At 47.0% G+C, this 26,981-nt stretch overlaps 9 protein-coding genes across 9 annotated transcripts; 5 read left to right on the forward strand and 4 right to left on the reverse strand.

The window, feature by feature from the left end:
- Positions 1–3,750: 3,750 nt before the first annotated feature.
- EV420DRAFT_1075848 (uncharacterized protein) lies at positions 3,751–4,588 on the forward strand. The gene is made up of 5 exons (XM_060465677.1): positions 3,751–3,852; positions 3,904–4,016; positions 4,085–4,211; positions 4,263–4,522; positions 4,575–4,588. Exons 2-4 carry the CDS (start codon positions 3,909–3,911, stop codon positions 4,397–4,399), a joined length of 372 nt encoding a protein of 123 aa, XP_060324298.1. The 5' UTR covers positions 3,751–3,852; positions 3,904–3,908; the 3' UTR covers positions 4,400–4,522; positions 4,575–4,588.
- A 201-nt stretch (positions 4,589–4,789) lies between these two features.
- EV420DRAFT_1578180 (uncharacterized protein) lies at positions 4,790–5,200 on the forward strand. The gene has a single exon (XM_060474555.1). It carries the CDS (start codon positions 4,802–4,804, stop codon positions 5,096–5,098), a length of 297 nt encoding a protein of 98 aa, XP_060324299.1. The 5' UTR covers positions 4,790–4,801; the 3' UTR covers positions 5,099–5,200.
- A 2,482-nt stretch (positions 5,201–7,682) lies between these two features.
- On the reverse strand, positions 7,683–9,207 carry EV420DRAFT_1075917 (uncharacterized protein). The gene is made up of 6 exons (XM_060465679.1): positions 9,018–9,207; positions 8,711–8,947; positions 8,425–8,664; positions 8,340–8,372; positions 8,216–8,290; positions 7,683–8,160 (listed from the first exon to the last, which is right to left on the reverse strand). The coding sequence occupies exons 2-6, from the start codon at positions 8,731–8,733 to the stop codon at positions 7,797–7,799; spliced, it is 735 nt and encodes a 244-aa protein (XP_060324300.1). The 5' UTR covers positions 8,734–8,947; positions 9,018–9,207; the 3' UTR covers positions 7,683–7,796.
- On the reverse strand, positions 9,082–10,361 carry EV420DRAFT_1075892 (uncharacterized protein). The gene is made up of 6 exons (XM_060465678.1): positions 10,208–10,361; positions 9,918–10,154; positions 9,826–9,858; positions 9,607–9,774; positions 9,501–9,557; positions 9,082–9,447 (listed from the first exon to the last, which is right to left on the reverse strand). Exons 1-6 carry the CDS (start codon positions 10,222–10,224, stop codon positions 9,360–9,362), a joined length of 600 nt encoding a protein of 199 aa, XP_060324301.1. The 5' UTR covers positions 10,225–10,361; the 3' UTR covers positions 9,082–9,359.
- Positions 10,362–11,360: 999 nt separating this feature from the next.
- Positions 11,361–12,670, reverse strand: EV420DRAFT_1075975 (uncharacterized protein). Its single transcript, XM_060465680.1, has 8 exons — positions 12,492–12,670; positions 12,423–12,429; positions 12,318–12,368; positions 12,074–12,251; positions 11,940–12,017; positions 11,857–11,881; positions 11,469–11,801; positions 11,361–11,413 (listed from the first exon to the last, which is right to left on the reverse strand). Exons 1-7 carry the CDS (start codon positions 12,553–12,555, stop codon positions 11,503–11,505), a joined length of 702 nt encoding a protein of 233 aa, XP_060324302.1. The 5' UTR covers positions 12,556–12,670; the 3' UTR covers positions 11,361–11,413; positions 11,469–11,502.
- A 1,626-nt stretch (positions 12,671–14,296) lies between these two features.
- EV420DRAFT_1578194 (uncharacterized protein) lies at positions 14,297–16,219 on the forward strand. Its single transcript, XM_060474556.1, has 9 exons — positions 14,297–14,554; positions 14,610–14,690; positions 14,746–14,821; positions 14,883–14,898; positions 14,955–14,961; positions 15,028–15,037; positions 15,092–15,288; positions 15,337–16,126; positions 16,179–16,219. The coding sequence occupies exons 1-8, from the start codon at positions 14,350–14,352 to the stop codon at positions 15,987–15,989; spliced, it is 1,245 nt and encodes a 414-aa protein (XP_060324303.1). The 5' UTR covers positions 14,297–14,349; the 3' UTR covers positions 15,990–16,126; positions 16,179–16,219.
- Positions 16,220–18,213: 1,994 nt separating this feature from the next.
- EV420DRAFT_1076059 (uncharacterized protein) lies at positions 18,214–19,830 on the reverse strand. Its single transcript, XM_060465681.1, has 3 exons — positions 19,790–19,830; positions 19,638–19,732; positions 18,214–19,576 (listed from the first exon to the last, which is right to left on the reverse strand). Exon 3 carries the CDS (start codon positions 19,555–19,557, stop codon positions 18,412–18,414), a length of 1,146 nt encoding a protein of 381 aa, XP_060324304.1. The 5' UTR covers positions 19,558–19,576; positions 19,638–19,732; positions 19,790–19,830; the 3' UTR covers positions 18,214–18,411.
- A 413-nt stretch (positions 19,831–20,243) lies between these two features.
- Positions 20,244–22,322, forward strand: EV420DRAFT_1578200 (uncharacterized protein). The gene is made up of 4 exons (XM_060474557.1): positions 20,244–20,392; positions 20,450–21,799; positions 21,857–22,212; positions 22,262–22,322. The coding sequence occupies exons 2-3, from the start codon at positions 20,472–20,474 to the stop codon at positions 21,954–21,956; spliced, it is 1,428 nt and encodes a 475-aa protein (XP_060324305.1). The 5' UTR covers positions 20,244–20,392; positions 20,450–20,471; the 3' UTR covers positions 21,957–22,212; positions 22,262–22,322.
- Positions 22,323–24,283: 1,961 nt separating this feature from the next.
- Positions 24,284–26,707, forward strand: EV420DRAFT_1076072 (alcohol oxidase). The gene is made up of 11 exons (XM_060465682.1): positions 24,284–24,347; positions 24,406–24,551; positions 24,601–24,682; positions 24,731–24,891; positions 24,949–25,055; positions 25,105–25,309; positions 25,362–25,577; positions 25,631–26,031; positions 26,087–26,165; positions 26,218–26,543; positions 26,598–26,707. Exons 2-11 carry the CDS (start codon positions 24,440–24,442, stop codon positions 26,691–26,693), a joined length of 1,785 nt encoding a protein of 594 aa, XP_060324306.1. The 5' UTR covers positions 24,284–24,347; positions 24,406–24,439; the 3' UTR covers positions 26,694–26,707.
- Positions 26,708–26,981: the final 274 nt, after the last annotated feature.

The raw sequence follows: 26,981 nt of genomic DNA on the forward strand, positions 1-26,981 counted from the left end.
AGAAGTCGATCAATGCACCATTCACTCTGGTAAAAAGCTATGTTCGGACTGGCAAAAACGGCGAAAATGGGTGGATAATATATGACATTTTGACCAAGGCGCTGTGATAAATAAAAATAAGCCGGGTTCCCTTCCATGGTAAAGCCCACATGTTTTGCTGTGGTCAAAGACTGTCGAAATTTCATCTATATTCCAATTATTTCTATCACATTTTGACAGACACTAATTAGTCACCTGCAAGGAGTGATTCAGATATCAGAATGTTCAACACGGAAGCCGTTTTGTGTACCGTGCAGTGAATGGTGAAGCGGTGAGGGTGAACGGTTATAACGCTTACACAGCATTGATCATCGATGAACGTGAAACTTGATGCGGAGATGGTTTACCATATGAACTGTCGACGACAAGTCGATGAGCATGCGAATATGTATAAGCAGCTTATTATAGCGTTAAATTCCACGTCGAAGTGGGCAAGGAGGGATGGCGATTGTGGCAGAGGTAACCATAGATTTTAAGTGACTTCGTGAGAGCGACTACGTGACTGCTAAATTGTCGCGTCGAAGCCCCCAAATCCCAACACGCATAACTGAGACTTGAGTCCATCAAAAAACGCTGCTACATTCTTCCAATAACAGTCACTGATGCTGAACTAATTCTAAAGTCGACTAAGTGTCAATGCTACATGTCTGTTCATATTCTCTACGCTTCTTTAACATATGCTGGAGGCGGCTCTGTCTCGTTATCTTGGATCCATACGGACGGTTTCTCGATGACAAACTGCTGGATCTGGGTACGCAACCTCATAATCTCTTCTGCCATTTCATCATTCGTTTCATAAGATTGTAGTGCCGAAGTGCTTGCGTGAAAGGTTGACTCTTTCTTTGGACTTTGATGACTGTCCGGTTGGGCTAAAACTCCGGAAAGCGATGGTGGGGGGAATTATGATCTGGGGATACAGATATTGGACTTGTGACCAACACCCTCCTTCTCACCTTGCCTGGAAGATGGTCCATTGACTCTTCATCGTCCCTTCCTGATTCTGTCATCCCAGAGTTTATTGATGACAAAATCGGTACTTCGGGCCCTACTTCCACTGAAGCTGGTACAGGTGCATCTTGTCCTCGCAGCTTGTGCAACACGCCATGCTCCGGATCCTGGGAGGAATGATGTATTTGTTGATCTCGAAACGCAACGATGGATCTGGGTGATGACTGGTGCTTTCGATTTCTCCGCAGGCGGCGGAAAAGGAGTACTCCTACCAAGATGATGAGGAGGAATAGTATAGAGCCAATCACAGCTCCGATGATTGTCGATGGGTTGCGGGGTTTATGCGAGGGCGAGCTGCTGGATGTAGACGCAGCGGTTGCAGGTAGTTCTAAAGGTTATGTTCATGTTTACAGCTAAAGCACGAATCCCTCAAAATGCGCACCTTGAAGGACTACCAGCGATCAAACTGCTTTCCGTGACTGTAAGAAGAGCTATTAAAATGTGAAGAGTGAGTGACATAATAGACGAGATTTGTTGCGAGGAAACGAACCTCTGAGCCGTTGATTCTCCAGGCAATGAAATCGAAGCAGATTTGTACGATGGAGAATCAATAGAAGAAGTGTTTACCGGCAACAGAGTAACTAGTGTAGTTGTGCTCGCAGCGCTGGTAATTACCACAAATAAATGATGAGCTGTCCTTGTTACGATTATTGGAGAAGAGTAAACGTACGCAGACGATGTTGTAAGACTTGAATTATTTTCGGAATTAGGATTAGTAGCAAAGATTGACACGCTCGTCAGGACCGGCTCGTCTTTGTGCCTCATTGCTTCAACGACGTAGGACCTATGGTAAACAAAACATCAGTTGAAAGATGAAAATCAGATTGATATATTAACAGACGACAAACACACCCAGGAGACGGGAAATCGACTATCACTGTCCCATTGGTGATATTATTATCCGGCAGCGTGAAGGATATTGGATCCCCTTCGCCAGGCTGCTGGGAGCTATTTCTTCTCTCCAAGTATAATTCATTTGGGTCGCCTTGTTGAATATGCCAGGTCAGAGTGAGGGCTATCCCAACTGTCGCATTCCCTTTAACAGAATCGAAACGAAAGCCAGCCGAAATATTAAAATGGAAACAAAGTCTGTCAATGCGTTTGAATACTTCTCCTCTGTAGCAATAGGATGGAATACACAAGTCACAGAATAACCTGGACCAGCATGTCGTCTCACCTTAGCCTGTAAACGAGACGCAGCAATTGTGTATGTGACAGAGTGTGTGCCGCGGTCAAACAGAAAGATAATACGGATCCAGCTCCATTTAAGCCTCTGACTGCAACTTAGCAGAAGGAAACGGGAACTATCAGTGGCCTGGGAGACGGGTTGGGTTGTATATCATGCGGAGGACTGGGGACAGGGTTTAGAATCAGACCGTTTGGCTTGTTACTTTTAAGGTAATGATAATAATGTTGATACGTGACTAAAATAAACGTATATTTGATCTTAGAATGTAATATTGGTAAAGAAATTTTGGAATTTCAAAGGTGAACTTGGAAATGCAGAAAGAACTTCCCCTTGAACGGTATAATCCCTCAGCCACCCATTATCCTCCCGGGCTTCCTTTCGGAATCATATGTTGTGTTGGAGGATAGAGAGCATCCCGACATGTATAGCATCCATAAATACGACCTTGCATCTCTATCTTCCGATCAGTGGGAGGTGGGTGCTGTGAATTCATTGTCGAGGGGACCACGGACTTTATGGTCACTGATCGATCCCGGAAGCGTTGACGACGATGCAAGCGGAAGAAGATCAGGTAAATCGTAGGCAGAAAGATGACAATAAGCGCCGCAGATCCTTATCCTGCGCTGACGATCAGCTCCTTATCAGAACTATTGTGGGAATGATGCAGCCTGAAAACCAAACTGTCCTCAAAGATACTAAGACGTAAAATACTTCCCACGATACGCCTTGTTTATGGTCGTCCTGTACTTCGAACACGTTACTTTCCGCAGCGCACCTTTCGCAGGAAGTCGGTGATAAGACCACAATCAAATCGTTGAAGCCGACGCCGGAATATAGTAAGTTGAGACGTTCTACTTTCTGAAAGTTTTGATTATGTCGACCAGGCGTACTCGCTGCGATTCAAAGTGATACTGACTTGTTTTGTTGGCAGTGAAGTTGGTGACTTTGACCACGCCGTTCGATATGTCGCTATATTTTTCACGTCAATATTACTTGACGAATACATTGGCAGGATCTCTCTCTTGGTGTATAGACATTGTGCTCTAGCCAATTTGATATATGAATTTCGTCTCTGACTTGGATCCGAAGGCCAAGGAAAAGGACGCCGGCGCAAGAGACGATAAGCGGCTAAAAATGAGTTGATAATCGTCAACATTTCGTGGAGACTGACGCATTATGCATGGAACGGAATGTTAGTAGCCTGAGACCATTCTGATATCTTGATGAACTCGAATGAACAGATGGCGACTTATATCTGTGACACATCCAATGATCTGGTTCTTGATAGTATCACGTATGGATGAAGAATGGGCGGATGGCGTGTACAAGGCCGCAGATCAACCGCAGATGCATGAACATCGCGGAAGAGGCAAACAAGGAGTGCGGCAAACACCGGTATTCGGCTGATGCGGCATGGTGGACACGCGTCATCACCATCACGTCTCTTCCTTTCTCTCCCTCTTCTCCCATACCAACAGCGCGCGCGCCTTTTCTCTCACTAATTCAGGCCCCACACCGCCTCGGCTTTCTAATATAGCAACTCGTAACCGGCCCATTCATCTTCAACGCTTTCACCAGCACGCAGGTCCTCAATGGCGCTGGATGGAGATGGGGTTGTGAGTCTCGTTTAAGCGCCTCCATATCCGTATTGATTCCGCTTGCTACAGATGGGATGTTCGCGATCTTGATTACTGAATTCTTGACTCCGCTCATAGTCACTCTTGTTTGGGCGGAGAGCAAGGCGAGGATGCTTGGTTTGGTGCCGGAGAAGCCAGTCGAGGTATGTGTCCTGGGTGTCTGTCTACTCCAGTACTGAATACGGGAGAAAGAATTAAACTCTTTAAGAAGACGCTGCACCTCACCGGCCTCACCTCTCGGTTCGACGTCATCCGCTTGGCGCTTAGAGGAGCGTGTCTCAGGTTAATGCTGCTTTCCCTGATGCGAGCGGACAATTCGAAAGGGAAATGGCAGAACCGTAGGGGTTATTTACTGCCTGGTTTCCGGTCGTTTACGAGATTATGCTTAGTATCAGTGATCGCCGTAGTGGATATTGGCTATGTGCTCATCCTGGTTATCGGTCCTTGGGAATTCAAGTTTGCAAAGTTCCCGGTGGTTTTATATGGAGATACGCCAAGAACCGAGGCGCCGTTGGTGCAAGTTTGATCGGTTTCCTTGATTTCGTGCGTTCTCTCCGTTTCCATCATTCAATAAGCCCACATCCGACTAGATCTCCTTCTGCCTGACATATGTGTACCAATACTCCTTTTATCTCGTCGTGAAGTTGTGGTAGGAGCGACTGGCGTGCTTACATTGAAAGTATCTGATGTTCGGTATGCAGGACCTTAATCAACATGACCTACTTCATCCAGACCGAATCTATCGGACTCATATTCTTCGGCATATGTGTTGGTGCATCGATGCGCTATTTCCATCGATACAAGGTAACCTTTCTCACGTACACGTATTTCCGCCTCCTCACTCACCTCGTCACAGCTGATGCTCATCATTGGCCTATGTATCTGATTGTTCGGTGTTGGTCTAATGATCCACTCCCGCGGTGCCAACATGTCAGACGCGGAGATCGTTTGGACTCAGATCCTCCAAAGTATCGGCGGCGGTATGGGGTCCGTCATGATCCAGGTAGGTGCACAAGCTAGCGTCCTGCATATTGATGTTGCTATGGTTACTGCGGTCGCACTTCTCTTGACTGAGATCGGAGGGGCTACTGGTAGTGACACTGGTGCATTTTGTTGTGTCTTGTATGGAATTCTTTGTGTTGCTAAGTGTGTAATGTATCTGTTCGCAGTTCCATTGTTAACAAGGGTCTCAGAGTGTCGAAAGCTAGTAAGGAATATTATCTAATGTATGCACATGTATCAATGTCAAGTAAATTACAAGTTACAGAAACTAAAGCAATGTCTGTGTTATGTCCGGACATAGCAATTCATCTATTTCACGTCTGCGTCTTATAAATCGTAGCATTAGCTAGGAGGGTCAGCGTCCCATCTTTACATCCAATCCAGGACTCTTGACACCACAACCGGCACGTCATCGGTATATCCCAGCGCCAAGCACAGCTGGCTGGTGACTATTTTGGGGTGGTCAAAATGCGTGAAAAATGGATGAAAATGGTATAAAGTTTTGGCACCAGATTTTGCTGCATGAAAATCAATAGTTTTAACTAAGCAATATGCAACTAAATTATATAATCTTGCTGGTGTTTAATCCCCGGGGAATATAATAATTTTGCAGTAGCTAGAATGAAAGCAATATTATAAATTCACTCGCACTTCGAAAACCTATTGTTTTGCTGTCTGGCAAAATGCAGGATGTGATCCGTATTTTGACTGATCCGGAATGCCTTATTTAGACTTCTGACAAAATTCAGCCTTTTGCTGCCCACCAGTCTAAATAAGGCATTCCGGATCAGTCAAAATACGGATCACATCCTGCATTTTGCCAGACAGCAAAACAATAGGTTTTCGAAGTGCGAGTGAATTTATAATATTGCTTTCATTCTAGCTACTGCAAAATTATTATATTCCCCGGGGATTAAACACCAGCAAGATTATATAATTTAGTTGCATATTGCTTAGTTAAAACTATTGATTTTCATGCAGCAAAATCTGGTGCCAAAACTTTATACCATTTTCATCCATTTTTCACGCATTTTGACCACCCCAAAATAGTCACCAGCCAGCTGTGAAGGGGAATTTTAACGCATCCTCCAGACCTGTGATCCTCGCCTTGAGCGCATCAATCTCCTCTTGTACCTCTCCGCCCCGCCTTAATTCTGTCTTGAACCTAATCAACTCAGTCTTCTGCTTCACCAACACATCGTGTAGCTCTATCTGGTGGTCTGTGTGAGCAGGGAGGGGAGACGGAGTCTCCGATCTGTTGCCCCATGAATCCTCGGAACAGTATTTCTTAGGCCGGTGACTGGCTGCAACATTTTCTCTTCCAATAGAAGTACAGGAGCACGTTTTTCTGCATCCGTAAAGTTTGTGTAAGTATCAGAATCTTTTGCTGTGGAGTGAAAGGTGAGAAGGACATTTCGAGCGCTTTCGAACCATCATGGCGCGATGAAATATGACACGATATTTGCTTCGGTGCTGTCGGCAGTGGAAAGTATATACGAGTAGTCCTATAAGAAGTAACAGGAACACAAAAGACCCGATTGTTACGCCCACGATATGGGGTGTTTTGAATCGCATACCAATAGAAGAAGACGTAGGTTTTTGATTCGAGCTCGAAGGCGGCGCAGTCGAAGACTTCAACGACATCTAGGACAGATATAGGCTGTCAGTAAACATGCAATTTATGGCGCAGGATTGAGGACCCTACATAGCAACAGACATGTCCGAAAGGTGATATGAAGATGTAGCGTTGATCGTAGTTCTAAGTTGAGGGCCAACTTTACAGTGCACGTAAGAATCATTCAAGACAGCGCACTGAGAAGCATTATTAGTGATTGAACTATTCCCCATATGTCGGGAGGAACTATGGAAGCATGGAGGATGACTGAAATAAATATGTAGATTCAGCGGGAAGGAAGCACACCTCATAATCAATGGCCCGAAACTCGAATGATAGGAAGATGTCGCTTGCTTGGCGCCCGCCGTAATAGTCGTATCTGTGCTAACAGAGGTGATCGTTACCAAATAGTCATAAGTCAGTCTGACTATGGAGTATAGGGTGCAATAAACGTACGAAGGCGTCGTAATCCCAGAAGTAATTGAGGAATTCGGACTACTAGCATAAGTTGCCGAAGCCAGACACGGCAATGTACGCAATACGTGACAGAGCGGTTGCCCCGGTCAAAGAGAAAGTAGTATATACTCAGCAGCACTGCCCCTGAGTGCGGCTTCGCAGCGAGACATACGAACTGTCAGAGGTCTGGGGGACGGATAGTACAGCAATACTGCGATGCAAACATTTCAAGAAACGTAAGCTGATTCATATATCATTTGAGCGTGGGATATAAAACAAAGAAGCTGTTCTTTGCGAAGATACAACAAATATTGATGTACGAAGGAGGGATGATGGGCAGATTGACCGGGAGATAAAATCAGATACTGTTAGATTCATTGGTTTCATTCTTGAATTTTCATTGGAAACATGATGAACACACATAGATCTTATCCCGGAAAGTAATAGCGGTCGGCTGAATTTCAAACGTAATCTCAGACACGTAGAGAGAACTTCCCCATGATCGGGGTAAATGTCGACATTTCATTGACCTCCCGGGCTTCTTTTCCAAATGACATTGTAGGGTCCAAGAACTACTATGTGACCTACAGAAATTGGTATATAACATGACTAGATATAACATCAGGATGTAAAGAAGGGACTCATCTCGGACGGCATAACGTCCGTAGCATTGAACGCCCAAGGCGACTCCAGAAAGTCCTTCAGCATCCCAATTGTCGCTTTCGTATCTAGAATTTCTGCTTCATTCTCGGCCGCCTCGATGTCACCCTGAATCACCCGACTTGCTCCCTCTAATTTCAACAGTTTCTCCTGCAAACCATGCAGACGATCTTGTATTTCCATCTGCCGGTCAGTGAGAAGTTTGTGCTGTAAAGTCGTCGAAGAAGAAAGGGATGGAATTCGTCGTCATGCTACGCGCTAACGATATACGAGCTGATGTTGGAGATGAACGGGCGTATACAGGCGGAGGACTGTCTCTATAACTTGCGCTGCCTGATTTTCGACCTGGAGGATACTTTGCGTAGAGATATTGTACGAAAGAGCTCGCTGGAGTGTCGGAATGGCGCACTAGTCGATCCTGGAAGCGTTGACGACGACGGGAGCGGAAGAAGATCAGGTAAATGGTAAGCAGAATGATGATAATAAGCGCCGTAGAGCCTAATACTGCGCCGACTATTAGCCCTTTATCAGAGCCATGGTGTGAATGATGCGACCTGAAAAAAATCAAAACCTGCTCTCAAAGTTAGTAAGACATAGAATATTCCTCACGATGCGCCTTGGTCAGGGTTATGTACTTCGAACACGTCACTTGTCGCTATTGCATTTTTCCCAGACGGGTCTATTCTGCATATAAAAGTCAGTGATGAGACCAGAGTCAAAGGTTGCAACCTACGTCCCATTCCCATAAGCATAAATCTCATACTGGCTGAAAGGTTTGGTTAGGTTGGCAAATTTAAGGGAAATTTGACTAAGCGTACTTGCTGTGATTAAAATTAACATTAACTGTTGTGTTGGAAGTGAAGTTGGTCACTTTGACCACGTCGTTGGATTTGTTGCTATTGTTGGCAAGTCGATGCTTCTTGAGGAATACATCGGTAGGATCTCCCTCTGTGTGTATGAGGAACACTGTGGTATTCTGTCCCTGTAATATATGGTTTTCGTCCACGACTTGGATCTGAAGGGCTAAGGAAAAGGAAGCCAGCGCAAGAGTAGATATCCTGATAGAAATGAGTTTCTAATCGCCAAATGTTCGCGGAGACTCACGCATGGAAAGGAGCATCAACCATTCCAACTTGTGGAACGTGAGCAAAAAAGAGGAATGGATTATGATATATCTGTGCGGTCTTCAACGGTCAGAGGCATTGAATATGAGGGCGGCAATTTCCATCAAAGCTGTTGAAGACGAACAGGGAGATCGAGGTCGGCCTGCCAATCCATTTATAGGCGAGGCATATCACTTCATCTCTTCCTGTGCCAGACAACAATCATGTCTTGATGAGCCTGAATGAACAGGTGTCGTCTATTATCAGCCGCAGATCTAGAAATCAAAATTCTTAGTAGCATCACGTACGTAATATTTACCAGCGGAAAAAAAGCATCTCATTATGAGTACCTCGGATCAAGCAACAAATGATGTGTTGAGTGGTGTAATCATCCAGTATTCATCCAGTTCGCCAGGGAGACGACAACTGAGGTAATGTCGAGAGCTGCAGTGCATGAATGATTCGGATGAATGACAACGTTTAAACACGTGAGAAAGCGGTAACTCCATATGCTGGCCTTCGAATGGGTAATAAGCATCAAGGAATCGGCAGAAGCTAATGAATCAAGCCGCCGGCGTTTATATCGCGTTTAATTAACGAACCTCGGAGTGGACATGAGTCCAGTACAGTCGGAAACCACTTCAAATAGATTACGGTGTAGTCACTAATAATAGTCCTAAAATGAAACCCCAAACTAGAGCCACTGGCGATGCTCTTGCGAGTGAAGAAGAGTAGTTCCTGCAAGATCTAAGTATTTTCCAATTCAATTTTAATATTTCGACAGAACTCACGAGGTCGAATCAGATAGCGCGGAAGCGGAAGCTACTGGTACCGCCTTGACAGTTTGCCTGTCAAAAGAATATAAGATGGAGAGTTTTCGGACGTTGGATAACTTACGTTGTTCCCAAATTTCCTGAGGTCCTATTGCCCCGGTTTTTGCTCTCCTTGTGATCTTTTCTATTGCGACCATCGTTCTTGTCGTCTAGTGACTCAGACCATTGAATATGTACACTTTGACTTTGTGCGATGCTATACTGGGAAAAGGAGTCGGTGTAATTGGTCAAGCTGAATCCCCTCATGAGATAAGGGTATACATCTATAATGGAAACAGCTTACTCAGAGATATTGAACGCAAAGACACGAAAGGTTCTGAAAAAATGAAGGATGAGCTTTTGACGTAGACTGGAGATAGACATAATAATACTCGCCCAACATGTTCAAATGTAATATTAGTAGACACGTTGGCGGTGAATCCAGTAATATTGACTGCATTTCTGGACAAATGTGGTTGTCCATGGATGTTCCAGACCTTTCTCAGAAAGAAGCACGGAGAGTCGCTTGGAGAGTATGTCAGGTTGACCATGACATCCCGATTCTGGGAACCATGGCGTGGGACTGAGATGTTGAGGGCAAAGACACGTAGTGTCCAAAAAATTAAAGATAAACTTGTGAAATATGTCATTAAAGGGAAGCGATATAGTGGTAGAAGTAGACGTACGAAAGATGCAGGAACATCACCACCGCCAGCGGTTAAGAAAACGAATGAATGGGCTACCTGGATGCAGGAAGTGTATAGGGAAAGTTATCGAGACTTATTCCTTGACCGTCGGGTTATGAACATGGTGCGCCATTGGCTGGGCAAGGAGCTCTTCTGCCCCTTGGAAGGTGATCGCATCATGGCGGCGATGCACCAGTCCGATAAAATATGTGGAGCGATGTGCAGAAGTATCTCTGTTTATTTGTCTTGGCGTCTGATTTCCGGTAGCAAGGCGCTAGGGATTATTTAAAAGATGAACAAAACGCAAAGGCGTTCTGATACCAACATGGATATAGCTGTAAATAAACCGTTGTTACCTGGATGCATTAGCCACAAAGCGAGGGCATCAGATAAGCATCTACAACGCCATATCTCGAACTCTCCCAAGTCTCATCAGGTTCTCCGCGTCGAGCATGGTTGGGTATTTTCGAAATTGATAGGGATTCCGAGCGTGACTATGCTTGTCAATGAAGCAGGGGCGCCAACAAGACGTGTCAGTGATGGTGTCGTCTGCATCACAAATTAGACGCCTCCAGAAAACGACATGACGACCCTGGTTTGGGCGCGGAATGATGCCTTCTAATCGATTCTTCCTGTGGGCACGGGAATCATTAAATCCCGGTTATCTTGGATGGAGACAATTCCCACTCGCTGGGAGTCGGTTGAACGATGAAGACAAGATGGTAGTGGTGGTGACAATCAAGAAAGGACAGTATCCACGTGGCAGAGGCGTCCTAATCCGGATACGACGGTCACGGTCCGGCGCGGTCTTTCAGTGACCTGAAGTGGAATATCATCTGAATACAGACTATGAGCATGGGAATGTACAACGATAAGACTTCCGAGTCAATCAAAATACCTCGGTCCGTTTTACTTTGGTTTTACTGCGGTATCAAGAAAAACGTTTATGCTAATCCTTTTAGAATCTACTTTTCCTAACAATCTAGGTAGAGTGCTGTGGGAGTATACCCAATCTCTGTATTACTACGCCATCTTCTCCACTGATGGATTCTCGGACTTCAAGTAAGTCTGGTCCGAATATACCGAATTATCTACTGTGACGCGCAATGTGCGGCGTACATGAAGATTGTACGATGGCTCATTGCTCTCTACCTTCACCTGCTCCTCCAATCCAACGCGGAATAAGATCAGAGCTGGTGCGATAGCCTACCGAGAGAGTTAGCGCCGTCCTACAGCGAGAAAAGAAGCAGAAACATCATACACTTATCTGCCCCAGAGAATCGCCAAGTATAATGCTAATCTTGCCCACTGTATTGAAGAAAGCAAGGAAGAGAGTCGATGTGACGGCAGATATTGCTCCCTGACTCGATGATCATCCAAATGATGTTCATGTAGGGCTTGGCCGTTGGACTGGCTTTCCAGGATCCTGTTCGTCGCGACACCCACCAGATGCGAGCGGCAATCATTGCAGTGACGGAAAGCTGTGTTGCTAGGGACAGCGAATACGAAGCCTGGAGCCATCGGTAAAGGATACTAAGAGATTCTGGCTGGAGATCCAGAGTTGCTACGTGGTATATGGAAATGTAACCACAGACTTTGATGTAGCGATAAGATAAGAATAGAAAAACCAAGGGGGACCGAGGACTGACCACCAAATGCCAGAACCATGATGGCCTAGCGTACGCTTTGCCTCAGTGAAAGAGATTGGCAACCATGAACTTGTCAAACGTACGGGAAATATGGACACTTTCACCTTCTTATTCCATATTATGTATAATCTCCAGAGCAATATGGCATCGCACACAATGCACTAGAAGAACGTCGCTGTCATGATATTATATTTCCATGTTGCAAAATCAAACTTACATTCGTGATAGTGGCAGTCTCTTTTATGACGTTGACCGGTCGGGCCTGGTTTTCCCAGTACAGGACGGCGCCGTCGGGGATCTTCCACCAGATGAAGCCTTCTATCATAGATCGCAGACATGCAGCAATATGGACCGTCGATATAATGAACTGTAGAGTCACACTTCCCAGTAAAATCCTATTAGATAAATGAACACGGTAAGTTTGATATTTGTCCCGGAAACATTTTGGTAACGAGGCGTACCACGAACGGCGTCCGATGAGCAAGTGAACACAGCTGAAGTAAAGAACGAGACTGAGAGGCAGTCAACATTGTCATGTTGTACTTGCGAATACTTTGAGTACGCACTTGACGCCTAGAATAGCGGGGCCATCAGTTGGATGCTCAAAACACGTAACACATGTGACAGAAACATACCATAAAGAACGGAGCTGCACCAACTACCTATGAGAGACGCGTAATCAATTGGAAGGTCTTTCATGTTAGCTTTGTTCTGCAGTACGACCTGCTAGTCCGACACTTTATATATCTCGGCCCCTGTCCCGTTCTAGCATGGGCGGGAAGTATTTTGCGTGGGCATCAGAACGTTCCCGACGAAGGTACTTGGTTTCTGATACTTTCACAGGCTGCTCCGGAATTGACGACTTCATCAGCCTTGAAAGATGCGAACGTCGTACAGGGACCGGGAGAGTCATAGTGGGGATCAGTATCTTCAGTTCATATGAAGATCAGATAATAAGAAAGAGCCGCATAAGTAGTCGTTAGTATCGGTGAAGTCCAAACCATTTAAGCTAACTAAATAGCGGCAAGAATTCCATGATCGGAGGGAAATCTCTCCAGGATCCTTGCTTTGATCGTTGGTCCATGACAAAGGTAGGGTTAGGATTATTGGGTGACATGGCAACCCCATCTGAACAAGTTGGTAAGCCAGGATCTCAAATGAAGACCCGCAAGCGAGATCATCACCTTACCAGAATTAATTTGATCTTTCATGGAATAACCAAGCGAAGAGAAGACATAAATAGACTCAGTATCATAAGTATCCTTGTGAGTTGCGGAGTCAACCTGTTGATAAATCCTAGTTCACAAGAACCAGAGCGTGAATGGGAACGGGTGATCGTGCGTGGGTTCTAGTATAGTGGGCTCAGGAACCTCGTGCTTTGGATCAACAGTCATTGTATATCCAGTAGATGATCAGAATAGGAGGCATTTACAAGGCGACTAAAGGACAAGTCTTGGATGGTTTTCTTCGCTAAAAGAGGAGAATCTCGGCACAGTTTTGGTATATTTCAACTTAAATGAAAGGAATAGACGTACTGCTAGTATAGCGTGCGGTAGGACTTGGAGATCACGGTATGGCTAGCCTAATTATAGGAAAACTTTGGTTTGTACCTCCCACGTCGGTTGACACATTTTTGATGAACGGCAGCCATATTCTTGGTACCAATTAAAGTAATGAGGATAATAGAGTATTTCTTCATATCGAATGAGGTGAGGCGACGTACAGAGGGTCAATCAAAGTGGTCTTCACCCGAGTCGGACGATCAGCGGAAGGGGCAAGGGAACGAATGCCAGAGGCAGCTGGGTCGAAAGAACCATGAGCAAAGGAAGGAGATGTTGAACTTAAAAAGATTGTTTAAGAACGATATAATGTGGAAACGAACATATGGGTAGGATGAGAAGAAGCGTTCGGAATTGTGGCTGTGATGATGGCGGACCGAGACATCTCCCGATTTAGTCATCACCGCTCTTGAACTAAAATCTTTCGTTGTGCGCCCGCTCTGTAAGTTTGTGGCTATGCCTGGCGGCTGCTTGTGCATATGCTCTCGCAATCGGCTAAATATAGCTTGTCTGTGGCACGGCCATCTCGATGTTGGTTGTAAACTGGAATCATCGCTGATCAACAACCGGAGACTACATCTCTTCATCTGTTTCTGATATCGATGGAAGCAAGTATCATGTACCACTGGAATGAAAATTTTTACTGCAATGGTGCGTAATCCCATCAGTGATAGTTCGCTGACAACTGTCTTTCACCAGTCGCACTCACAGCACCTCTCTTCGAAACCTAGCGGGAGGAGAACTCCTCATCGCGGGATACAATACAACCGAGGGCAAAATGTAAGCACCTGCACAGAGAGAGCCAACGCAAAGGAAGGGTCGCGGGAAAGCAATCAACCGGGAAGCCGGACCGCGTGGCGTTTGGCAGCGCAAAATTTGTAATGCGGATCACTTGCCTTTTGACCATCACCTCGTTGCTCCTGAGGCTGACAGAATGCACGATGATAAATCCCAAGATGCCCGCTCAGAGGATTATTGTGCTGTGCCATCTGCGTCGAAGCCGGCCTTACAACGCGATCCCGACGAATACAAGCTGAGCAACGCGCTTAGGGTTCCACGCGCAACGACCTACACAGCCCAGGCGTTGTACGAACAGATCTTGACAAATGATATCAACTTGGACCCCGAATACCAACGAGGTGATACATACTGTTCGCTTTTCTTTTGGTCCTGATGGTTAATCACGACCTGTAGATGTGGTCTGGACTCAGCAAAAACAGACAGGGTTGATAGATTCTGTGTTGAGGAACTTCTACATACCCCCGGTTATCTTTGGTGAGCACCTCGTCTTTCTTTACTCTGCTGCAGGGTCCTGCTCACACAATTACAGCGGTGAATTCTTTCGACGATGGGACAGAAACCAGAACGTGTATCGACGGCAAGCAGAGGCTTACGTCAATTCATAGGTACGTGTTTACCCTTGCATGTGTTCTTCGTTTTTGATCAGCCCTTCTTACTTCTCAACAGGTTCATGGAAGGTCTAGTGAGTTGATCCATTTCTTGTAGTCCCGTTTTCTTTTCTTATAAAATCTACGATAGATCCCCCGTAAGCATTGCTCGGGTCCTTCGTGCTTCGTATTTCGCCATTAATAAAGCCTTGCTATTACTTTAGACCAAGACCAGTGCGCTACGATATTTCTCCTCGGTTTTCTTTTACTGATTGCGCCTGCCTACAGTGAAACGGGTGAGAAGTATTGGTACAAAGATAATCCAGGGGCACCCAGCAAACGGAAGAAGAACCTGCTCCCAGAGTATCTTTGTCGCATGTTTTCAAACAAACAAGTCGTTTGCGTCGAATACCAGGACTTACCTGATGAAGGCGAGCGAGATATCTTTCAACGAGTCCAATTAGGTATGGCCTTGACTCCCTCAGGTGAATCCCTTTCTATCTGAATATATCGCGTCGCTTAACCGCAACCAGAGAAACTGCAAGTCATCAACACACCCCGAGCTCAGCTACTACGTGAGCTGATGAACGCGTATCCCCTTGAAAACCTTCCGTTCGAACGCTCGCGCGCCACCGATTTCCGTTGTTACGCCATAGTTGCACATGTCCTCATGCACTACCCCAAAATCAAGAACATTGCCATCGGTGTGACCCTAACTAAGTGGCTCGAGGTGACTGCCGATGTGTTAGACTCATTCAGGACGAGGATGATCGAGGCGCTGGAACGTGCCGGGGAGATAAAAGTCCCGGAGAAAAATAGCAAGGGCAAAGTCTCGCCAGTCGAGGTTATTTTCATCGTTATCCTGGCGAATGCCATCAAGGATCAGAAACGTCTCTCAGCATTGGTGAAGGAGATGCGTGCAGATGTTCGGGAGGCTTTCCGCGACGTCCGAACGAATGTTTCAGTTGGGAAGCATATGCTTGAGTTCGTCAAGCGAGCGGACAAAGGGAAGAACGGGGGCGGATATTTCGAAGAGGATGATGATGACGAAGAAGCCGAGGAAGAAAGGAAACCGCTTCCGAGGAAGAGTAGAAAGTCAAGGGCAGCGAAGCAGGCTGGGGACGACGAGCCGGACAAAGTGGAAAATCGGCGGAATCCGCAAAACTTGCCATCCCCGCTACAATAGTATAAATATTATTCCGTCTTTGGGATTACTACAAAACTTCACTACACTCTCTATCGTGTTTTCGTGCTATCGCCTACAATATATCATAGGGAAGAAGTTCCACCACGTGCGAGTCCCAATCAAATTGCGTTCCGTTTCTGTAAAGAATTGATCAGAATTGGCTTCAGAGGAAAGAACGTGCTCGCTTACACCACCAAGGAAAACTCTGGACCTTAGTTCTTCAAGCGCCGTAGATATTCCAACCCGGTGGAAGTAGCCTCTCTGTCCAATTTCACCAGTCCAGCGCAGTACGACGCTAGCGTCTTCAGCCTAGTCGTCGTTTCAACTTCGATGCCTTCCCCTTGTAATGCGCCGAATATTGTTGATGTCAAGTCATATTCCGACACCGGGAAGCGTACCTCGAGTTTGAGATGCACTGGAATCTGTATAAGGGAAAGAGCGTCAACAAGGTTCTGAATGAAATCGTATTGAAGAGGCGAGTGTTTAAGCTCAATTTTGAGTGAGAAAGAAAGCAGCGGAGGTCTACAGCGACCAAAGAAGTTTAAGAGCGCTTGGAGTGGGTCTTCACCGGCGTAGAACTCAGTTGTGAGGTAGGTGAGCGAGGGAAGTATGAGACGTGGTAAAATCGATATGTACGTTGGGACAAAGTGAACCAGAAACGTATGAACAAAGGGTACAGCCACGGGTGCTGTCAGTCGTGTACTCAAACGGCGGTTGATCGTTGTCAGCATTCGAAGTATAGGCGCATTTTTTGACTATCATGAACTCTTCATCGACTGAGAGGGAAATGGTCTCTCATATCGTTATCTGAGACCATGGGAAAGAAGCATCAATGAAGGGAAATAATCCTCTCATGTGGAGCTTCGGCGTTGTCACGAACATGGAACCTGGTATTTGAATGGCGGTGAAACTGATGAGCCACCACCTTCGAAAAATGGTAAACGTGCGGAGAATTTGATGCTCGTCGCAAACGGAGATCAACATCTTGAATAAAATGCGGAAGACATGCAAGAAGCAGATCGAAAATGGACAGACCAATCGTTTCCATAAGCAGAACTTCTACCGGGATGAGGCCTTCACACGAGAAATCAGCATGGAACGATAGTGGCTCCAGTTTGGAGCGAACCAACTGGGTCTTGAATAAAGGGAGGGGAAATTTCGTTGACGTTGTGTACGAGAAGTTTGCCCATATTGACGGCGTTTATACGGATAGCTCTCTCCAATGCCAGCAACCGTGGGTGAGGATCCGGGGACTTTCTCTGACTCGTGAAATGTCGTCTGCGATTACTGAGAACCATACGAAGGTTTCCACGAGTAACTTCGTTGGAAGTGTGTTGATGGGTCCCTCTGACGCCAAAGGAAGGGGTGGCAGCATTGGTTTGCTATAGAATCTGGTCAGCACGGAACTGAGTGGATGCATTACACTAAGCACTTACTCGTAATAGCGAACTGGGATGGTCATCGGGACATATGGAAATACATGACTCCCGGTGAATGCAATTGAAAAATTAGCTTGACGCCGTGGCTTGATAATGCATGGAGGGTTGAATTGCTAAAGGGAATACAATTAAGTATGGGAGCTGTCGTACCACCATGCCTCTGACCGGCAACCAAAATATTCAAGCTTGAAAAGGCACATCCTGAAAAGAAGAAATGCCGCGTACAGGGTAGGCCCGCAGTTTGTATGAGTGCCTGGGCCCGGGGTATCGGAATCATAATATCCCGAAACGCTATTTTCTATCGGACTAGATGATCAGAAAGAAATGTGAAGTTATTAAAGAGAGGCTCGAAGCATCCCTGACACCTTTCGGCCTTCATCGTCTCTCTGATCATATTTTCCCAAATTTGTTTCAACGTACACGGAGAGTTGATCTGGGAAAGGTCGAAGGAGACCGTCAGAATCAGGTTGAAGCTTACTTGACCTGGCAATGTAGAAGAGGTATTTATAGAACGGCCAAATGCTAGTGTGAGTAAGCGAGTCAATATGTTTCAAGGAGGGGCGTCTGTAGAAAAGTAGGACAGCGAGTGAAAAAGAAAGAGACCGGAATACGGGGTATATCATCGGATCATGCGCCAACGTCTCTTCAGCGGCCCCTTGATAAAGGTTCTGCGATTACATCATAAGCCGGGCTGGCCAGGCATTGCGAAACTCGCGGGGCAGTACGCATCATCACGGGCGTACCTGCGGGGCCTCTTCATGCTTGATTTTCCCGAGTCTTAACAAGGCCAATCATCGTGTTTGAAATGTCCGAATGTTAAATACAAACACTGAGCGTCATCGCTGACGAATTGCAATATCACTCGGAATGATAAGTAAGCGGTGAGCTGAGTACTAACACATTTTGTTCTGTCAAGAAACGAGTATATTTTGAATGCGCTAGGGGGGATAGAAGGCGAGGTAGACCCAGGTATATATCCCATCCTACATTGCAGTAGACGAGAGCTTCTTCGCATCGCTCGCAAGCGTGACCCCATCAGCGAGCGTAATTCCTCTATACGCATCCTGACTCGGGTACCCGAACGGACAATGATCCGACTGGTGCTTGACTTTGATTCTGCGACACTTGAAGCACCCGTTGCTTCGGGCGATGAACTGCCTCTGACCGGCAGTGAGGACAGGGAGTCCATGGTGGTTGACAATGGGACCAGGCATGGCGATTGATAACGGAGAGGGTGATCTCTCCGACTTCACATCCGTGGCGGTGGTAGGCATAGAGATGGCGTGAGAAGGCGAGATACTACGAGTCTCGTCTCGGGAATCACGGTCCCGACTAGGCCCAGTCGAGGGTTCCCAATGGCGATCAGTGTTACGTTCGTTAGAGTGGTGACGTCGTCTGCGATGTGCGCGCGACGGAGAACGAGAGGATACGCGTTTGGATCTGGAGTTGTGCCGAGAATCAGAATCGCGAGACCGCGAGCGTTTGTGTTTGGAGTTGCTCGCGTGTCGAGAGCGATCTGGAGATGAGGGACGCGAGGTAATTCCGTCCTGAACGTTGCTCTGAGGACCTCTCTCAAGTCGAGAGTCAGCTTCAAGACGCTTTATCTGTAAGATCCACTTCGTAAGATCACTCTCTTTCCTCGCCGACGCGCCAGGTCTATTCGCGGCCGACAGAATGGAGTTCAAGTTTTGCTTGAAATGCAAGAGGAGATCGTCGTTGCTCAAATGGTGGCGAGTATTCCGGAGGAGAGTGTTCTCAGCACGTAGCCGGGATATCCAGAGAGCGACAGCTTCGCCATCTCCCTGCTTTGAAGATAGTATGGAGTCCCTGATATCTTCATCCCATCCACGGGGTAAGAAAGTAGCGCGCATCTCTGCTATGAATGAAGGAAGTGATAAACAGGAAAGTCGTGCGATGTCGGTCTTGTACCAGTCGCGAACGAGGGGATCTTTGAACCCGACGGCGAGAGAAGGGATAGGTTTCGAGGGATTGACATCGTCCGTGCTGTGGATGTAGTTCGAGGCCATGAACTCGTAGTCCATGAAATCTTGGGGCGTGAAATCATCGATAGAATGGTTGATGAGCGGCACCTGGACGCCAGATTGGACTAGTCGAGGCAAATCAGCCATGGACGCAGCGTGAAGCAATCTGAATTTCCGTGTTTAACTTTATCATGAGGCACACTCTTCCATAGAAGCTGATCACTTACTTTGTAGCAGAGCAAAAGAAAAATGGGCACTGCACTCTTGCCAAGGCACCTTGGAGGAGAAAGGAAAGCTGAAAATAATCGCAACCGAAATATACCTTGGAAACCGAGACGTTGAGGATTTAAGAGGGAAATAAACTTTGGACGAAGCGTACCAACGGCGGGTTCCTTTTACGTTTGTAGTCTTCGTCCCATCAATTCGACACGACCCCCGCTCACTTTAGCAATTCGTTGAACAACTGAAAACTGTCTTGTTCAAAACGCATGCAGGACCAGGCGGGTCTCGAGAATATCAACATCTGGATTCGGGAGGAACCCATTGCCTGATTGCCCAGGCGGCGGCATATGGTGTCATTTGTGACAGGCAGTCACAGAATGTCGGTGATGCCAATGCCATTCGGCTGGGGACACATTTGGGAGAAAAAACATGGATGAGGGCGCGTTTGGTTCAGATAACATTTTCGAGATTTGCGACCGGCCTGTGGTGGTACGTGAGTGGTATTTCGCGAATTGTTGTGATGACTCGATTGATGTACCGCCGGCAGAAGCACGTGGGCGGAACCGCATTGCAATTACGGCAGATCCGGACCAAATCCGGACAGCTTTTAGCAAAGTCCCATTCGCCGGGTGCACACCGCAGCACCTAGGACACCTCTGCTTCGACAATAATTCTCGTCATACTCCTCACTTTTGAAAGCAAATAGATCCCGTGTACTCCTTGTTTGCTTTAGACTTTCAAAGCCTCCGAGGAGTATCAAGTAGGCTCCCTTTCGCCATTCTATATCGAGGACTACGCTAACGGTAGTATTTTTCAGCGAACTATTTCATCTTCATGAAATGTCGAGTGTTGGACCTATCAACCGCGTTCCACCTGAACTTCTCACGGAAATCTTCCTTTGGTTTTCTGATATCACACATGACATCTCCCGCGCCGGAGAAAGCCCTTGGACTCTAACCCATGTCTGCCAACTTTGGCGGGATATGTCCCTCCGAACACCATCCCTTTGGTCATCATTTTCATACACGAAATCAACGAAATCCCCCCTTAATTTGATCACCACTCAAATTGCTCGTTCTAAAAGAGAACCGCTGTCGTTCCACGTGGATTTTGCGTGCGACACGTTGATATCCATCGAGGTTCTGTTACAGGAAACGATGGGCCTATGTGTTTTTGATATCCTTATGGCGGAAGCTGACCGGTGGAAGGATGTGACTCTGCTCATTCCTGATGATGCGCTCGGCATGTTCATGGATATATTGTCCGCTTCCCAGGAAGAGTTCCCTCTTCTTCAGACAATCAATATCTACCGCCGGAGGGTCATAACCACGGAGGTCATCATAATACCAGACCCCATGTTCGTCGAGGCCCCGGTGCTTTCCTCCGTGCGGTTGTTCCCTTTCATCGATTTAGGGTTACCCTGGACCCGGCTGACGGAAATCGAGACCAGCCACCTTCCGGTTGAAGTAGAGTTCACAATTATTACAGAGTCACCGTTGTTGAGGAAACTGGTGACGACGCATCGGTACGGCCGGGAAGATCTTGCAGTGGCCGATACCACGCCTGTCGTTCACGCTGCCCTACGCGTCTTCGGACCAATGTACACCACTATTCTCCCACATCTCGTCCTTCCCTCGTTAACCGAGCTCGTTGTCGATATCTTTGTCGACAGAGATCCGCCCAACGCACTGTCTGACTTCATCAGCCGCTCGGGGTCGTCCGTTCGCCATTTCTCGCTCCATGTCCATCTGCTGTCGTCAGTTACAACGCTTCCCGCGGACTTTGCGCAGAAGCTCGTGGGTATATTCTCGCAGATGCACGCCCTCGTCGATCTCGACGTCGATTTTGATTTCACGTCGTTATTGGAGCGCGAGCGCGATCTCGCGCCAATTTTTTTCGATACGTTACAGGGAGGTCAGCTTGTGCTCCAGAAGCTCGAGAGGATTAACGTCAAAGCGAAAAGGTGCATATGCAGTTTGGAGGACATTGTAGCGCTTGTTCAGTATCGATGGGTCAAGGCTCTCGTTGAAGGTGGCAACGTTACTCGGTTGAGAAGGATAAACGTGGAATGCGATGGCCTGAAGAAAATGTTCAAGGACGACGCCTTGGACTGTCTGGATAATCTGCGGAGGTTCAAGACAGAAGGTCTGGAGTTTAGTGTCGTTATGCAAGCCCCCCCCCCCCCACTCGTCGTACTACTATGGCTAAATGTTCTTCTCACTAGCAATGGGGTATCATTTGACTGGGAATCGTATATCGTTGGACCGCCCAGGTTTGATTCGCTGGAAGCATCAGATATTTCCGATACAGAATTCGTGGACTAAACTTCTTTGATACCACTTGAAAATATTGTAGGCGTTTCCGGGGATGGACTGATATACTATGTGGGCGCTGGACTATGATATGTTTGGAACACACGTTCGATGTATGGAACTCTATCTAAGTGTCGGCATACCATTTCTGACGACCATTGCTGAGAATAAATGTAGCCTCATCATTACTACGAAGTCGTACGAGGAGCGCTGACTGTATCGTGATTCAGTCCAATCCTATAATGCGCAGCATGCTCCACCTATCTGAGTGAATGACACACCTTGACAGCAAGTCCACTAATCACGTCGATTGACAGTTCGAGTTTCGACTACTTACTCAAATTAGTGGCGCAGCCAGGATGTCTATTGAAATCGTAGCTTTCAGAAGCAATAGTACAATTTTAATATTTTGCCTTTCCGGCGCAATTAATACCGTTCGTGCTCGGATTATGGTCTGCTAATAGGCTATTCTTCACAGCAGAAGATAGACGGCTTTATATCTTCTGAAGAAGGGGTCTTCATTATTGTGAGAGGACGAGGATGGATATTATTGGATTGATGGCGCGCAATTTGACTGCACTGAACCGACTACCAAAATCTGTCTTACCTGGCACTTTTGTAGGAGAGTCTGTATATCGGCGTTGCAGGACCACGATCACAGCACTTTGCGCTCTCTGCTGCTAAGTCCCCTCAGAATCAGAGCCAAGGGATTCCAAGCATCTTCTCTTCAGCTTGCATTATATTAACTGCTATCGCTTCTCTCTTCACGCCCACTTCTTTCATTTCCCCTCGCTCTCAGAAGTCGACGCAGATCTGACTCGGAGATTCATCGAGAGAGGACGGTCCGAGATCCTGCAAACGTCACCTTTGAAGGCAGATGCCGTCTTGCGCTATCTTCCAGACTTTTCGTGTAAAACCTCTTCCAAATGCGTCAAGACCGAGCGTCTAATTCGCAAGAGCGCCCAAAGAGCGACATCATCGCGAGAGTTGAGCCGGACCTGGGTACACTTGGCCGTCCCTGACGTAACCGACGTCACCGAGAAGGCCTGTGCCGCCGGCATCATTAATTTCAAATATCATGGTTCTTTCTTACTACCACCACGGTTCTGCCTCAGTCGTACCACGCCACAAGGGTGAAGCGCTGACCGGTATACGTCGTAGCTCTTCCACCGCGAGCACAATCTTTCGATCGCATTTGGACTGAATCAACTGTGCGTAGAAAGCGACACGTGGAAAAATGCGTGCTCAGGGGAAACAATTATGCAGAAATGGAATTCGTAAACTGCACTCGACAGATATTACCGCCACTGTTCTCCTCGTGCTCATATCTGGGGCCTGGAAATGGATGCGACATCCTATGATGACATCTAGAGGACAATTGACCACCGTATCGTACGTTGGCATTGTGTACCACGCGCCGAAGGCGTAGTTAAATCGTCGTGAAGCTTCTCGGGATCACAAACACGAGCACCGGCTACGAGGCAGTACCAGTACACAGGTAGGCACTATTCCCTCGTCTTATATCCATTGTATCACCTTCAAACTCGCCAAACGTTTCACGTTGCTGTAATGGTGGTCACGTAACTTACTTTTGTGTTTCGTTTCCTTCATACAACGGATATCAAGAGATGACAATTCATTCTCAGATGTCAACTCAGTTTTCGTAGTCATATTCATCGGGGTATTTTACAGGCTTGGTACGGTCTTGGTGCGGCAAAGCCAAGGTCGACAGCTTTCACTTTGCCACGGATGGCATCCTGGTTCCTCTTGATGAACAGGTACAGTCAATGATTGCTATAGCTCAACCGCTGATCCATGCCGTAGTTTCTTGTTCGGCTGGTATCCATCGAGTTCCTAGGACGTATTTCAACGACGGTCGATGCAGCTACACATTTCGTTAGAGCCGATGGACGATTCGATGGGACACTTTAGTGCGCCTAATTCTACTTGGCGTATATACAGCGAGACTAAGCACCGGGACTAGATGACCGTCGTGTCAAACCTACTGTCGCCACTGCAGACACCGAACAGATGTCATCTCAAAACCTCAAGCCAGTGCATGTCCTTCCATCGCCTCACCCCATCGCGGGCATGTTTCAGGATTCGCCCTGTGCTTGTGACCATTACGACATCAGGCACCAGTACCGACCACTCTATATGGATCGTGATCCTCCCCCCTGCCTAAGCCATAAGCACTGTCGGTCGGTGATAAGAATCTTCCAGTTGATGCGCTTAGTGCGTACTGTGGGGCTTCGGAGAATTATGTGGGTCCGCGCGCGCTCACCTGAATCAAATTACCTCTAATGCATTTAATTTTAGGACATCCAATTTCATTGAGATCTACATCCCGTATATAAGCAAGGTCAGCTGTAGCAGCGACTATACCTTACCGACCTTTGTCTAGTAAGTGCTTTCCTCTTGCTCCCGTGCCGCTCTCATTTCGCTTTTTGGGTATATATAGGCGCCCCATTTATCGCCGGGTTGTAGAGTTCATCATGAGTCTGCGCCTCGCCCTCCTCGCTGCGCTAATCAGCAGCGCATTTGGCCTCATATATGAAAAAGTCTCCGATCTACCAACCACTGACTTTGATTTTATCATTGTTGGAGGTACGTCTTTCGAAAAATTCTCTTTCAATCTTCTAATCGATTGCCGTAGGCGGAACTGCAGGGAATGTTATCGCTAATCGCCTTACTGAGCAGCCGAATATCTCTGTCCTTGTCATTGAAGCCGGCGCATCGTACGCTTCTAAGTTGTTCCTCCTCACTAGTCCTCATCTTTAACTTAGCACTGCGGATGTTCTCCTGTCCGAGGTACCATTCTTCTGCCCCCAAGTCGTCCCTCAGACACCCTTGGACTGGAACTACACCACGATTCCACAGCCTGGGCTTAATAACCGTCCCATCTCTTATCCAAGAGGGTTTGGATTAGGCGGAAGTAGCGCCGTTAGTACGTTCATTCATTCCTTCGCGACCATTGTGGTAGAATTCTAATTATAAATGTTAGACTTTATGGTGTACACTCGTGGATCTTCGCAAGACTATGACCGTTATGCTGCCATTTCGGGCGACGAGGGTTGGTCTTGGGACAACCTTCTGCCTTACATCAAAAGGGTTCGTTTCTTCTCTTCAGTCGAGAGCAACGTTTAACGTTTTCATCTAGGGCGAACGTTTCGTCCAACCCGCTGATCATCACAATACCACTGGTCAATACAATCCCGAGGCCCATGGTTTTGACGGCATAATGTCCGTAACTCTACCTGGCTACCCGCGGGGGACAGACCAACGGGTCATCCAGACTACTACAGACCTAGCGGACGAATTTCCATTCAATCTGGACATGAATTCGGGGTATCAACTGGGTGTCGGTGGGTATCTCTTCTCGTATGTGATGACGGTCGCTGATCGGATTGACGTCAGGTTGGATGCAGACTACTGTTGGTAATGGCACTAGAAGCAGCTCAGAAGTTTCATATCTCGGCGCCAAGTACATCAATCGTCCCAATCTGCACGTCCTAATACAAACACACGTAACGAGGATCCTCCAATCAAACCACACCGATTCCGAGAGCAAGGACAAGCACGGCCATAAAGCTCCTAAATTCGACCTCGTTGAATTTACTCAGGATTTCGGAGGTAAAGCAAATCTTTGATGATGATTGTAACACGCTGATTGTGGCGCATCGTAGCAACGAAGCAGACCCTCTCCCCGTCAAAGGAGATAATCCTCTCAGCAGGATCTCTGAACACCCCGAATATCTTGCTACACTCTGGAATCGGAGATTCCGCCGAACTCGAAGCTGTTGGAGTCAAGTCGACCGTTCATCTCCCCGATGTCGGACGAAACCTCACAGATCATCCGCGATGGGTGCTCAATTGGGAAGTTACGGACAAGGATACGCTGGAGAATGTGTACTTCCGGAATGAGACATACCAGGAGGAGGTCCTGGAACAGTGGCAGGAGAACCGTACGGGTTTCTTGTCGAGTATGCCGACTAGTCAGCTTGGGTGGCTCAGGGTTCCTGATGGCACGTTGGAGATTGACCCGTCTGCTGGGAATGAGACTGCTCACTTTGAGCTTATCTTTTCGGTGGGTGTCTTTTCGTACTTTTACGTTTCATTTGAAATTCATGATCCTTATTCAGAATGGCATATACCACGCACCATTCCCACCGACAGGCGATTATTTCGCGATCAATACAGTTGTTCTGTGCCCTCTTTCTCGTATGTATTTCATACCGTCCTCGTTTGTTATTTCCGACTCTTCGTCCCTCAGGTGGCTCCGTGACGATCAACAACACAGACCCTCTTTCACCCCCGGTGATCGACCCTGCTTTCTTTACGAACCCCCAAGATATCCAAGTAATGCGCTCAGCTGTCGCCAAGGCACAGGATTTCGTTAAAGGCCCAGCATGGGACGGACACATCATTCGATTGGTGACAAACACGACGGATGACGATATCAGGAACGGGATCACCAGTATTTACCATCCGCTCAGTACAGCAAGCATGTCACCTCGAGGAGCAGAGTGGGGCGTCGTAGACCCGGATCTGGTGTTGAAGCGTGTTCAGGGCGTCAGGATTGTTGATGCGAGCGTTTTGGTGGGTATTTTCCGGGAATCCCTTTCGTCGTGTTGTGCTAACCTATTTTCGTAGCCGAAACCGCCGGCAGGGCATACCCAAGCAGCGGTTTATGCTATTGCAGAGCGTGGAGCGGATCTAATTAAGAAGAGCTGGGGGATCCCTGTTTGAAGGGGACTCGGCTTTTTGTACGCGAGGTTATATAAATATTCTTGTATTGATATTATACTTTCGAATCCAACTAATGAAGAAGCCTGATCCAGGCTTCTGTAATATTTTTGTACGGGCTGATTGGTTTCACTTCGTCGAATGTATTTCTGGAGAAGTAAGCACTTTACGTTACTCGACGGATCATAGTGGACCAAGATGAGGAAGCCTCAGTCGGGGAGGCTCTCATCTTGGGATCTAAAATTAACTTGCACATGGTCGCTTGGTTGAGCAGCTATGCAAGGATACTTC

Source organism: Desarmillaria tabescens (genome assembly GCF_030435595.1).
Source record: "Desarmillaria tabescens strain CCBAS 213 chromosome Unknown EV420scaffold_64, whole genome shotgun sequence".
Lineage (NCBI taxonomy): Eukaryota > Fungi > Basidiomycota > Agaricomycetes > Agaricales > Physalacriaceae > Desarmillaria > Desarmillaria tabescens.

Excerpts from the sequence above, each read along its gene's own strand:
- EV420DRAFT_1075848 (XM_060465677.1), top strand. The coding sequence starts at position 3,909 with ATGTTCGCGATCTTGATTACTGAATTCTTGACTCCGCTCATAGTCACT. Across the intron at positions 4,017-4,084 it reads TGCCGGAGAAGCCAGTCGAG|ACGCTGCACCTCACCGGCCT; the intron begins GTATGTGTCCTG and ends CTCTTTAAGAAG. Across the intron at positions 4,212-4,262 it reads GAAAGGGAAATGGCAGAACC|TATCAGTGATCGCCGTAGTG; the intron begins GTAGGGGTTATT and ends GATTATGCTTAG.
- EV420DRAFT_1578200 (XM_060474557.1), top strand. The coding sequence starts at position 20,472 with ATGTCGAGTGTTGGACCTATCAACCGCGTTCCACCTGAACTTCTCACG. Across the intron at positions 21,800-21,856 it reads CTGGAGTTTAGTGTCGTTAT|CAATGGGGTATCATTTGACT; the intron begins GCAAGCCCCCCC and ends TCTTCTCACTAG.
- EV420DRAFT_1075975 (XM_060465680.1), bottom strand. The coding sequence starts at position 12,555 with ATGAAAGACCTTCCAATTGATTACGCGTCTCTCATAGGTAGTTGGTGC. Across the intron at positions 12,252-12,317 it reads CTCATCGGACGCCGTTCGTG|GATTTTACTGGGAAGTGTGA; the intron begins GTACGCCTCGTT and ends TTTATCTAATAG. Across the intron at positions 11,802-11,856 it reads CATGGTTCTGGCATTTGGTG|TCTGTGGTTACATTTCCATA; the intron begins GTCAGTCCTCGG and ends GCTACATCAAAG.
- EV420DRAFT_1578180 (XM_060474555.1), top strand. The coding sequence starts at position 4,802 with ATGTCAGACGCGGAGATCGTTTGGACTCAGATCCTCCAAAGTATCGGC.
- EV420DRAFT_1075892 (XM_060465678.1), bottom strand. Across the intron at positions 9,859-9,917 it reads ATTACATTTGAACATGTTGG|AACCTTTCGTGTCTTTGCGT; the intron begins GCGAGTATTATT and ends TCATTTTTTCAG. Across the intron at positions 9,558-9,606 it reads TCAGGAAATTTGGGAACAAC|GCAAACTGTCAAGGCGGTAC; the intron begins GTAAGTTATCCA and ends TTCTTTTGACAG.
- EV420DRAFT_1076059 (XM_060465681.1), bottom strand. The coding sequence starts at position 19,557 with ATGGCTGATTTGCCTCGACTAGTCCAATCTGGCGTCCAGGTGCCGCTC.
- EV420DRAFT_1578194 (XM_060474556.1), top strand. The coding sequence starts at position 14,350 with ATGCACGATGATAAATCCCAAGATGCCCGCTCAGAGGATTATTGTGCT. Across the intron at positions 14,691-14,745 it reads CATACCCCCGGTTATCTTTG|CGGTGAATTCTTTCGACGAT; the intron begins GTGAGCACCTCG and ends ACACAATTACAG. Across the intron at positions 15,289-15,336 it reads TATGGCCTTGACTCCCTCAG|AGAAACTGCAAGTCATCAAC; the intron begins GTGAATCCCTTT and ends AACCGCAACCAG.
- EV420DRAFT_1076072 (XM_060465682.1), top strand. The coding sequence starts at position 24,440 with ATGAGTCTGCGCCTCGCCCTCCTCGCTGCGCTAATCAGCAGCGCATTT. Across the intron at positions 24,683-24,730 it reads GTCATTGAAGCCGGCGCATC|CACTGCGGATGTTCTCCTGT; the intron begins GTACGCTTCTAA and ends TCTTTAACTTAG. Across the intron at positions 24,892-24,948 it reads AGGCGGAAGTAGCGCCGTTA|ACTTTATGGTGTACACTCGT; the intron begins GTACGTTCATTC and ends TATAAATGTTAG.
- EV420DRAFT_1075917 (XM_060465679.1), bottom strand. The coding sequence starts at position 8,733 with ATGGTTGATGCTCCTTTCCATGC. Across the intron at positions 8,665-8,710 it reads GTTGATGCTCCTTTCCATGC|GATATCTACTCTTGCGCTGG; the intron begins GTGAGTCTCCGC and ends CATTTCTATCAG. Across the intron at positions 8,291-8,339 it reads TATGCTTATGGGAATGGGAC|AATAGACCCGTCTGGGAAAA; the intron begins GTAGGTTGCAAC and ends TTTTATATGCAG.